This window comes from Festucalex cinctus, chromosome 12 (genome assembly GCF_051991245.1).
Source record: "Festucalex cinctus isolate MCC-2025b chromosome 12, RoL_Fcin_1.0, whole genome shotgun sequence".
NCBI classification, from domain to species: domain Eukaryota; kingdom Metazoa; phylum Chordata; class Actinopteri; order Syngnathiformes; family Syngnathidae; genus Festucalex; species Festucalex cinctus.
Window position 1 is genome coordinate 17,035,674 of NC_135422.1, and position 12,532 is coordinate 17,048,205.

The following is a 12,532-nucleotide window of genomic DNA, read 5'->3' on the forward strand; positions in this document are numbered from 1 at the left end:
ATATTGTGTTCTATTGCTATAAAAACATGGAACTTACCAAAAGAAAGATTAGAGTCTCCTCTTTCATCAGGAAAAAAAAGTATGTTTATATCCGTTTTCGTTTTGCAGCAATTCGCATTAGACTATAGCTAAGTTTCATCATTATTCACATTCCTTGTGAAAACACTGGCAAAAAGAACTTGTTGCAACATGGCCCTGGCTGATCTCTTATACTATGCTGCCACCGGCTGGCCGCTTAGCTGTATTAAAGCTTTCTGTATGCTCTAGCATAATAAAAAAACAAATACGTCTTGGGGAGTGAAGGACAAAGTATTAATTTAAGCCCTAAGCTATTTTTAAGATTTTTGCTAAAAAAATACATACCCAAAATAAAAATAAAAAAAGAGGATATCTCCGCAACCCCAAGGAATAATTTGAATACTTTTTGTGTCATAATAAAGGGAACACTTGTGAGATTTGTTCAGGTGGATCACTTGTGTGTTTTGCATGAAGTAGCACAGTGGGAGAGCAGAGTTAATCCACTGTGTGGCACAAAACCAATTTCTATATTTGATAATTAAATTACCGGTACCGTAGTTGGCGTTTGGGGCATGTAAAAATGGCTTATATATTCTTGTAGCCCCGGTTCTGCAGTTTAATTTGATGTGCGACATCATGATATTCTTTCATGATTAATGCCTTGTTATACACAATTTCTTTGGCACAATTTCTTCTTCAAAGTCCGAGAGGCCCTCCAATTGAGGGGTGCTCAGGTGTTAAAAAACTTATTTATATATTGCAGTGTTTAAATGAGTTAATTGCTTATGTATAAGCTAAGTAAATAGTTTGTTATCTGACTATTTTAAAACATGCCTATGTGACGTAACAGTGAGGGAAATTAACATCATAACTGGCCCCACACTGAGTTTCCCCGCCCAGGACAAAGATCCGCCATATTGTCTGAAACGCCGTCATGGTTACTTACTGTAGGATGAGCGTGACTAATCGAATGGCCTCTACAGCCACATCATACTCCTTGTCCAGCGTCATCGATACAATACGGTCCTGTTGTGACAAAAAGAACGGCCATCACTTAAAAAAAATTAAAATTAAAAATACACTTTATATTTTGCGGCTTGGTTGTGGCGTTACCTTGAAACGGTTGGTAAAGAGCTCGAGTTTGGGGAACAAGTCCCGGTTGGTGTACAGGTTCTGCAGCGCTTTCAGGCACTTGAGACGCACCTCGCCTTGCTGAAAGGGAGACAAGGACCAAAAAAAACTGAGCAAACATACAAAAAGGGATAAGGACACGCCAGAGTTTTCCGTTGAGCTCACCCGGTCGTGTAGCGTCCAGCCGACGTACTTCAGGTAGCTGTCATTGAGGAAGGCGTCGCTGTACATCTTCATCCACACGCCAATCTCCTCGATGCAGATGGCTCGGATCTCAGCAATCGCATCCCTGGGAGTCATCGGGAGCGCCGTTTTAAATGTCAAACGACAAACATGGCCTTAATGGGTGCAATGAACCTGATTACTATGACTACTAAATTCAATACAGGTTTTCTAGATATGAAAAGATAGCACAGACACTATAGACAACTAAAATAGTAACTTTGCTGTTATGAACATATGCAATTTAGTTTCAGAAGTAAAAATGTTTTCCACCTAGTTCTGCGCTCTGTGTCAGCTGTGATTTGTCAACATTACATAAATGATTAATTTACCCCACACGCCAAAATCATGAAAAATATAAAATGCTTCCATCTTTAAAGGGACCTTAAAAATAAATAAAAAAAGTTAAAACAACTATAATATATAGATATGGAGTACATGGAATACATTGATTGGATTTCTCCTATTGGTTTTATTTTCAGTTATTTCGGGGGTTTTTTTTTGTAGCTTTATTTTACCATTTTTTTAACATACAAAATAGAAAACTCACAGGTAACAAGCAAACTCGCAGGAAACAAGCGCTCAACATTGTGAGAAATTACCAATCTAAAATAATTAGAATGAGAGTAATAATAATAATAATATGAAAAAAATACAAAGGAGGGAATTTTTATTTATTTATTTATTTTTTTCCTACTTTGAACCAATACTGTTTTTTCCTAGTATAGAATTGTAACATATGAACCTATTTAAGCTTTACAAAATTCATACAGTAGAGGCCAAGAGAATTTGCACCTGTAGCGATGCACAAATATGCCCTTGAAGATGGAGTTCATCATGTTCTCAATCTCGTCCTGGTTTTCTTGAAGCTACACAGAGACAAACACATTAGATATTTTTTACAATAAAAAGAACGAATGTGATACAAGTTTGCTTCTTTTTTTTTTTGCAGACCTCCTTCCTTTTTTGCAGTAGCAGCTCCAGCTTCTCGTTGGCCCGCTTGCCGGCGATCTTGTTCCTCTCCGCCTCGTACTGCCGCTGCGTGTTGTCCTGGTGGATGCTGAGGTTGAGCGCCACGTTCACCAGCGCTGTCATGAGCTTCATAGCTATGGCCGATACAAATTGACGTTATGCAGTTAACTCTCGCCATGGAAGTGGACTCGGAAGGAGAACTTGGAACCATGCACATAAAATACACTAATCAAGTCAAATCATTTTTATTTCTAATCTTTGACATATCCAACCTTCAAATCACCGCCAAAGCTACATTGTCCAACTATTACAAAATATGTCTGTTTTCTTCACTTGAGACGTCAAGTGGGTCAGTCTTCTTACCGGCAAGCGTGGACGTGTGTCTGAAGGCTCGGACCTGAGAGTCGGACAGCCCGGTGAGGAGCGAGATGACGGTGTCCATCATGTACTCGTCGTAGATGATGCTGTACTGACACTGGCGAATCAGCACGCAGATGAACTCGCAGAAGTTGTAGCGGAATTTCTTCCACATGGGCCCCGGCATGGTGAGCGGGTAGTCGCCGCTGTCCTGTGGACCGCAGATGGAGTTTTTTTTTATTTTTTTTTATGAAGAGTAATTGTTTTTCTTCCTTTTTGTTTTTAGATTGTATAGAACACAGGAGTGCGGGATAAAAGGTTTTACGACAAGAACGGCAGCTGCACTATGTTATCATTAGGGATAGACCGATTAGCAGCATTTTGAAAAATCATACGGCCGATAATAGAGCAGTCTAAAAAAAGTGTTCAGGTGAAAAAAATATCAGAGAACTAATATATTTAAATTTTCATAGATGCTTCTGACACTGGGGAATGTCTGCGCCCTCTGTCTGTGCTTGAATTCAAAATTACTCTAGCAAACAATAGGGAGCTATTTACTTAAGTTTTTATTTACGTTTTGAAAACTTTTACTGCCCCTGGAAGATTCCTGAACTTTTTATTAGATTTGTAAAACAAAAATGTCTATGGACTAAGCCTTTTTTTTTCTTTTTTTTTAACGCCAATATTTTACAAACTCTAAATATTGTTCAAGAAATAAATGTAAGCTTAAAAATGTTGTATTTTTTAACTTTCTGATGCCAATATTTTCCCTTTTAGTGAAAATGAATATCGGCTCCGTTATGGGCGTCCTTGACTACTAATAATCGGTATCGCCCCTGAAAAAAAAACAAAAAACATCGGTCTCTCTAGTTATCATATCTTAGATATCACAATGTATATATCAGATTTTAACACATACAATGAACGCAGTTATAGATATAATACAATAAGATACTATATGTGTATCATCCTACAGATGATGTCAGTGCCAATGAATAGCAACATTGATATCTAAAAAAAACAAAACAAAAAAAACGCTGGCAGTGTGAGAGGAATTTCATCTTCCAGTCACTTAGGGACTTACCTCATCAAACTCCTCCGTCATCTTGCGAATGATCTCGGCGTTCTGCATGTTCCGGAACATCTCAATCCTAACCGTGCCTGGTGAGGGTGGACGTAGGATGCTTTAGTGACGCATTCAACCATCAACTTCCGCTTCTATTCTTTACCTTTGCACCCGGAGCACTGGATGAAAAAGTTGATGAGATCCAGCAGGGCCAAGTCTCTGTCCTGTTTGTACGACTCGATCCACTCGTCCACCACGGACTGCCCCCCCCCCCCACAAAAAAAAAAAAAAAAAAAAAAAAAAAAAAAAAAAGTCACACACACACACAAAACGCACAACCAGTCCAATTAGCTTTGAGCTTTAATTCAACATTTTGCATTTTAGTGGCGGGCCCACCTGCATGGCACTCTTCCCCAGCTTGACCACTTCGAACAGAGTGATGGGCTCCGAGCTGTCGCCGTTGTGCTGGGCCACGCCGTTGGCTTTGCCTCGCCCCCTAGCCCCGCCCACACCCTTGTCCGCCGGTGTCTTGCGGGGCTTCTTATTGGCCGTCTATACAGAGGGGGACATTCAGTTTTAGGGCCCAAAAAAAAAAAAAAAAAAAAAAAAAAAAAGAGCCCAGAGTTTACGAGGGAGTGGTGTTCCAATAAGATCCCACACAGTTCTGAGCCTTAACAAAATATTCAAAGATTTTTCCACAATCCCCCATACTGCGATTAAAAATGCATTCAAATATAAAAACATGTTTTTTGTCTTACCTGCGCTTGTTTCCCGGGCCTCCCTCGCTTCTTTTTGCCCTTCACTTCAGGGTCCTCCATGTCCGCCATGCTCATACTGAGGCTCACTGCATCTGTGGCCCCTGACTCATTGGATGAGTCCCTAGCAGCGCATAATAAAGAATTTACCAAAGTTATCCAAGTACATGGGCTGTTTGTTTTTGTTTTTTTTGCATAGAGTAGGCCAGGATGGTGATTTGTGATGATTGATACGTCACTCACTGAAGCACAGAAAGCTCTGAGGTGATCATGCTGGCGGTGTCGGGGTAACGGTGAGGTGTCTGAATGTTGTGCGTGTCTCAGGTCTTAAAGTCACGACGCGACTCCGATGGGGGGGAAGAGTCGGAGGGGTGGGAGGCGGTTGAAAGGCTCCAGGACGAACTGCGCTCTGGCTCTTAACTGTCTTCTGGTCCTGGAGAGAGGGGAAAAAAATAGATAAGTAAATTTTGGGAGATATGTATATGGAGAGAGTGCACTGTTTTCAAATATGAATAATAATGGTAAGAGGATGACACCAACTGGCCACTTTGGGAACAACAGTATAAAATATTTCCAAGGCACACAAATAAATATATTTTATACAGGGTAAAATTTTGCTGGCCCTTAGAACAACATATTCAACTAGATTAACCCATTTCGACCCACTGGTCACAAATGTGATGGACAATAATAATATGATTTACAGGGCTCTAAAAATGATACTGGATTATCTTTCAAAATATTTTCAGTACATATTGTCAGAATGCATGGCTTGGATGAAATGAAATGTATGACACCTAATTTTGATTTTTATGTCTGGGAAAAATTTGGGATTAAATGGGTTAACTCAATGTGAAAAGGTAGCCATCAACAAAAGGTCTTTGACAGGGGGGAAACAATATATTTGAATAATTCTTAAGTTTTGATGCTTGCACTTTAATTCCCGAAGTAGATGCAAAGCCGTGAAGACTCATGCCAATTGTCTACCTGCTTTTATGCTAATGAGAGCTGAGCACAAAACCGCTGCAGTATCGCCAAACAACCACCGTAAGCAGTATGATCCACAAAATCCTTCACCTCCAGTCTGTCTCGAAACTGCATAATCAGGGGGTTAATTGGGGTAAACCTGTCTTAGAAAATTCCAGAATGCTAATTAAACTGCTTGGGGGGCTTTCAAATGTCATTCCTCTTGCTTGTAATACTTCGGGGGTGCAGTTTTTACCCCCAGAGTGTGTGTGCGTGTTTGCACGTGTGTTTGAAAGTCGGCCTGGGCAACAGTAGGGGGCAGGCTAAGAGAGTGTGTATTTAAATACTGATTCTCACACAGTGTTGATATCGAGGCATAGTAAGCGCAGGAGTGAGAACACATGCACACGCATACACACACACACACACCAGGCTGCTAACCAAATACTGTGGAGGGAAGTCAGTGAGACTATTTGGTTTGGAAGAGGATTTCACATATTTGAAGAGTGTGAATGTAAAGCTGTACAAGAGGTCTGAGAGGGTTTGTTTGAGAAATGAGCTTGAGCGGGTTAGCCTCTCTCCCTGGCATGCCAACTGTTTAGAATGTACATACTAAGGGGATATTGGTAGTTTTTGTAGATGGATGGAAATGCCAAAAACAAATGAGTGATGTAAAAATAGAGAAAGACGACAGAAAAGGGAAAATCATTATTATAGTTAGACACATTTGCAACTGACTCGGGTTGTTTGATTTGACTGCAAAGATTGTGAGTTTTCACACTGAAGTAAAATGTCATTGTTTTGGTAAATAGGCAGATAAATACTCTCTTACGTGAATTTAAGTGTTTTATGGCATTTTGTAAAAAAAAAAAAAAAAGTTTCTGAGCCAGTGTTCAGATCAGATCAGATAACTTTTTAGTCCAATTGGAAAATACAGCAACGATTTGAATGATGATAATCAGGGTTTTTCCTGTGTACAAAATTCAGAGGCGGCCACCTCCACCTAATTTGATCCCCACCTCCAGCCTGAGCCACTGATATCGCTCAACACAGCGCTCCAGCTGTTTTTGCTTGAGCTCGGCAGGAATGCATTTTAACTGCAGTTGCAGTGTTGAGCCATTATGGAGGCGCTATATCAACAGCAGTGCACTGGAAAGACCTGAAGCAACAACCAAAGAAGTAATCGGCTTTTCTTTTTTTCTTTAAACTTTGAAAGGTGGGTTCAAGGATATTTTGTGGCTGTGTCTTCCTGGTGGATCATCTTAACGATTGTAGAGATCGACCGATATGCTTTTTTCAGGGCCGATACCGATTCCGATTATCGGTAGTCAAGGAGGCAGATAACCGATATTTGAAACCGATATTCATTTGCAGTAAAAGTTAAAATGTTGGCACCAAATTTTTGAATAATGCAAACCCTAACCGTTCTTTACAATGGATTCTCACACTACACTTTTCATTTTACATCCTTCTATCTGCAATAAGACGTTGGTGGCGGGGGGAGTTAAATGTGGGGGCCAATGTGACATTACCTTTTATAGCATTTGGGATACTTGTAGTTTTATTCTATAAATGTTATATTTTTATATTTTGAAGTAATAGGAGAAACCCTGTCATTCAAAATGTGCATCAGCTGTGGCATTACTTATTACTACAGCAAAAATAAATAAAAAAATTCCATGAGAAAAACTATTCATCCCTGAACACCATACAGTTCTTGTAGACCTTATTATGATTATTGTTATTGTTACCATATAGACAGTTTTGATAAGCTGAGGATCTTAAATCGAGAACAGCAATATCATGCTACTCCTCTCTACAAGAGAACTGTCAAAAGACACTTCATCATGTAGTTTACTGCCACTTAGGATGCCCCAATCAACGCAGAAAAAGGGTTGAGTAAAATAACTTGGTTATAATAATAGTAAGAATAACTTGGTTAAACAGACATTGTTGCGGTGGACCGCTGCCACTTTCTGCTGTTTAATGTGTTTTACACTTATAGACACGTGTGTGTATATGGGCACACTATTCTCTCACTACTGTACTGTACTGTATCACTTAATGGCACAGATGTACTTGTCTAAGTAATAACTGGGCTGCAACATTGCTAATTCACATTAACAAGCACTATCTTAGCTGTCCACATATAGTTACTAACACACGAGAAAGTTATACAACACACCAAACATGAGCTCATTATTCAAAGTATGATGCACGTAACGAAATTACATCACTGAACATTAATTGCAGCCGTGTACGGCCGTAGATGTTACATATTAGTGGCATTCATTGAGAGGATAATGTCCCAAATGACGGCAGACATGACGTGAAAAGAGAGACAAAACGAGCAAATAAGCACACTATACTTTAGTGCACTTCTCTACTAATGCCAAACATACGGAAGAGGACACGTTCGTGTAGTTAAACGGTGTTTGAGACACTTAATTTGTTACGGAGCGGACTTTAACGAGGTGCACAACGAGCTGTCAATCAAATCGACGTCGAAGCTTAAGGCACACAATGGCAAACCAGTGCGACAAATAAACACAATATAAAGTAACTAAACGCTATTTAGTGTCATTGTGGCATCTCACTGCATAATAACCGCTATGCAACAAGTAATGGACGTGACCCAGAATGCAATGTGTGCGTCACGAGAGGTAAATATAATGACGTTACTCTACTCTTAACATGGAACTAGACAATATAATAATGACAACTGTTAATATTTGGAACCTTTCTAACAAACATTATTTACTTAATTAAGTGAAAATGTGTGTTCAAATGTAGTTCAAGTAGCGAATTAGCTACTGGGTGTTAGCCTACATGCTAAGCTGAACACACCACTGTTAGCTAGCGGGGATTCAATGCAAGGCAATGCAGCTCCATTCATATAGTGCATTTAATACACAACATAATTCAATGTGTTTAGCTTATCATGGTGAAACGATCGGCGGAGTCTCTTCTCTTTTAACTTACCTTCGAAGCATGTGTCTGTCGCGTTGTGTACGTGGGTGCGTGTGTGACCGGCTACTGTGATACAGGCATACACTACTGATTGGTTCTGGCTCTTGCACGGCTAACCAATCAAATGCTGCTATGGGCGTTACATTGCTGGAGTTGGACTCCATAACAGACAGAGACGCTCTGGGCTGCATTCGAAGCGAAAAGACGGAGTTTTAAATGGATCGCTCATATCGGCCGTCAGATTAATAAAACAGACCGATACCGATATGTACCAATATGTCAAATATCGGCCCCGATTATCGGCCCGACCGATTATCGGTCGATCTCTAAACGATTGTTTCTCGATCCTGTCAATCAATATGCGTAACGATGTCGTGCGTGCTCGTTCCTAGCTGCGCATGCGCACTTCGAGTGGTTCTAGCATGTAGCTAGCTTCGTGTAGTGAGCTTCGGATTCGGCCATTCATCGTTGTAGTTCCACCGAGCTGCCACGTACTTTGAAAATAGCTGAGAGCCGCAAGAGGACATCCGTATGAAGAGAGGCCGGCTGCAGATACTGATGAAGATGAAGACGAGCTCGGACGTTAGCGACATTTGAGAGGCGTTTCCCCCGGACGAGGAGGAGAGCTGGTAGGATGGTCTTCCGCATGCGCAGTTTTTTTTTAAAAAACGTGACAAATAGATGTTTGGCTTCCACTTTTTGAGAACATCATTTATTCCACCTTCAATGTACCGAAGAAGAACCAGATCATGGAGAAACCGTTACACACGCCCATTTTCCTGGTTGCGAGGTAGAGGTGGCGCGCTCCAGCCATCGCCAAAGTCAAGTCAAGTCAACTTTATTTATATAGCACTTTCAAACAGTGTACACAAGTAATACACATAAAAAATAAAATTAATACTGAAGCTAAACTAAAACTAAGCATTTATTAAATAACTAAAACTAATAAAAACTAACAAATGAAAAATTCCAAAACTATAATACTTTGCATACGGGCAGATGAGGACGCATAACAGGACCCAAAGAGACCCGTCACTAGTGACCCCCGGGTGACCCAGGGCGTGCATATAAAAGGCTCGGGCACAGAAGTGCAAATGTCATCATCATGAGGACAAAAAAAAAAAAAAGTAGGCAACAGGTGAGTATTAGCACTCTGTTTAATACACACAGGTAAATAAAAGCGCTATGTTACCTGTACTGCATCCAGCAGGAACCCTAGTGCACGGAATAACAACAGCATTCAATTTTTCCCCAGTCCACGAAAGCAGTTAAATGTGTAAAATTAATATGTATGAAATGCCATAATGGAGAAAAGTCATCATACCACCCAAAGTGGTAAATTTTGGTAGCAAGTCACCAAACAAGGAAAATGAGGATTGGCATGACTACAGAAAAATTATCCCGTCAGCCATGCTTGATTGGGGCAATCATTTTTTTCTTCGCTTATATGTGGTAGGGCTAAATCCCTATTGGATGGATTACTGTATACCGCTAACCTTGTTTGTTTGATACTATTCGAAAAACAGCCTTGTACAGATAAAGGCCAACCCCAATTCACCTATTAATGATCAAATACTGACAATACATTATTTTGGCAAACTTGACATAATGCAGACAACTGACTTGTTCATATCAAGGAAGATAAACTTTGTTCCCGTTTAAGATTAACCTCAATTTAAACCACACGCAGAATTAATCCAAATTCAGCCGCCAACGGGAGATGACGATAGCGCTCGATTGTGATTAAAATGAGTCAGAAGACCTCCGACGACCGCCGGGGCCAGAACGTCAGATTCCCCGTAAGAACGCGCACAACTCGGCCTCTGTCAACCCTCACAGTCCATTTGCTCTCATTTGCACGCAACGCTTGCTTCTTTTTTATGTGAATCAATTGTTGTCGTTTTCAGCGCTGACGTACAACACCGAGGAAGAGGAAATGAATGCGTGTCTGTGTGGGGAGGATGATGATTCGGGACAAACATTCTCTGCTTCTCTCATACACACTCACAGCAACTTTAAAAAAGGAAGCGATAAATAATTTGAACCGACTTTTTACTGAGTCACCTTTTTTTTTTTTTTTTTAGGACAGCACAGAACACATTGGCTCAATTTTTCCATGTTTGTGCATGACTACACTGTGCCATTGCATAGTATTCATAGTACTGTAGACATTTTGTATACGGGTTTTATGGGGAAACGTACAGTGAAAGTTTATCAGTGTTTTTATGATTTTTTGAGAGGTTTAACTTTAAATTATTTTTTCCCACTTAATTCATTTCAATGGGCGTCAATTATACGTGGATTTTTGCTTTTCACGGGCCAGCCTGGTTGTCTTACCCCACGGATTGGAGGATGGGGGGTGGGGGGGGTCAACTGTAATTTTCCGTCACCAAGTGCGTGAATCAATTTACTTGTGTAGCAAAGCAATTTTCTCCAAAATGCGTGAGTACATTAAAAAGGGGGGGGGAAATATACTTTTTAAATTAGCATTAAATTTTATTGCAATATATCCAATTATTGGATGAATTAATAAATTATTTATTCTAAGACGATACTCGACAGTGAGCCTTGATAAGCTGTGAGTGTGCATGTGAGCGAACGTACGCGCCGGCAGCTCGGCAAGCCTCCGAGAAAGCACTTAACATGCACGGCGTGTTCTCTGGGAGGCAGGCCCTCGTTGCCATGGCGACCGGCGAGGGTCATAAGCCTGACGCTGAGAGCTTTTTTGATTGGGTGGGAAGTGGGGACCATGTTGAAAACAGGGAGGGCTGAAAGGGTAACAGATTGCTGCTTCCATAAGACTTCTTGACTTGCATTGCAAATATTTAAAACAAATGTATTTCCACAGTCTTTGTGGTACCTTTGCAGAAGTCTGTCAACTCCTCGAATAATTTGAGAACCAAGAATAATTTATTTTATTTTTATCTGCCTTGTGTACTGTACTGGTGTGCATTGTCAGGAAGAAGAGTCCAGCGGCAGCAACTATTGCTCATTCTATGCATGACAGCAATGCGCCACCGGGAATTGATACCTATTGAAATGCATTTTTGGATTAAGCCAAAAATATTCTTCAAAAATGTTGATAAAACATTTAATATGCAGAAAATGGGGGGAGAGAAAAAATGCACCCAAAACCATGGGAATTATTTTATATATTTTTAAAACATATCAACAAATGCAAAAACAAATCAGTGAATGTGACTTTTTTTTTAATCCTAATATTCTAGTGTTCGATAGAATTTTCAGTGTAATATCTGAATACCAAAATATGTGATAGCTTCAGCCCTACCATCAATGACTTGTAAAATGTGTTTTGTTTGGCACAGATCGCACTTTAAAGAGCTTAGCATTAATGACATCTGAGAAAGCATTACATCACTCCAAAGCTAACATCAAATTGAAGACATACCCGGTACACACTTAAAGTGATTATAGACGAAAATTGCGATTGAATTCTGTTAAAATAACTCGTTTTTCGCAACTTGTGCCTTTGCGTGTGCACATTCGGTATTTGAAGGAAGCATTTGAATGGGATCCTCCCTTCGCTTTTAGCATTAGCGCTAGGCTAGCGATGTTTTAAAAACAAAGCATGTTTTGCATCTAAATATGCAGTGGATATCATTTTTATAATTGTGTGTATTTTTACAGTTAACTCCAACACTTAGGAACAACAGAATAATGAGAACAACATATGCTACACAGGGCCGGTAGTTGCTAATGCTACACAAAATGGTGCATTCAGGGTGCTTTCCCAAAGTCATACTTCGGTTTTCTTCGATAACGTTTTCAGGGGAAAATCATCGGCCATTTGGCCCAATTGGCCGAGTGTTTTGGAAGATGTTTGAAGGCCAATAATTGGCCGATTAGTCGGTCAGGCCCCACTTTTCAGAGTAAAGACTGGAAGAATTATACATTATTGAGACCATCATCATTGTCATATTGGCTACAAAAGTGTTTTTGGCCGCCAAAGAAAAAAAAAAAATACAATCATACCAGTTGAGACAGTGTAGAGCAGCGTTATTCCATAAAAAGGAGATTTACAGGGTCAGTCACACTTCAACAAACATAGCAGCTG

At 40.1% G+C, this 12,532-nt stretch overlaps 1 protein-coding gene across 1 annotated transcript in view; it reads right to left on the minus strand.

Moving 5' to 3' along the window:
• stag1a (STAG1 cohesin complex component a) overlaps positions 1-12,532 on the minus strand; it is a 37,805-nt gene that overhangs the window by 11,780 nt on the left and 13,493 nt on the right. The window contains exons 2-12 of the mRNA XM_077538967.1: positions 4,765-4,954; positions 4,525-4,645; positions 4,163-4,318; positions 3,930-4,026; positions 3,785-3,861; positions 2,707-2,911; positions 2,326-2,477; positions 2,167-2,240; positions 1,315-1,438; positions 1,132-1,230; positions 965-1,044 (exon numbers count right to left, since the gene is read on the minus strand). Coding sequence (XP_077395093.1) covers positions 965-1,044; positions 1,132-1,230; positions 1,315-1,438; positions 2,167-2,240; positions 2,326-2,477; positions 2,707-2,911; positions 3,785-3,861; positions 3,930-4,026; positions 4,163-4,318; positions 4,525-4,645; positions 4,765-4,793 — 1,214 coding nt within the window. The 5' untranslated portion in view covers positions 4,794-4,954. The remainder of the gene's footprint in view (positions 1-964; positions 1,045-1,131; positions 1,231-1,314; positions 1,439-2,166; positions 2,241-2,325; positions 2,478-2,706; positions 2,912-3,784; positions 3,862-3,929; positions 4,027-4,162; positions 4,319-4,524; positions 4,646-4,764; positions 4,955-12,532) is intronic.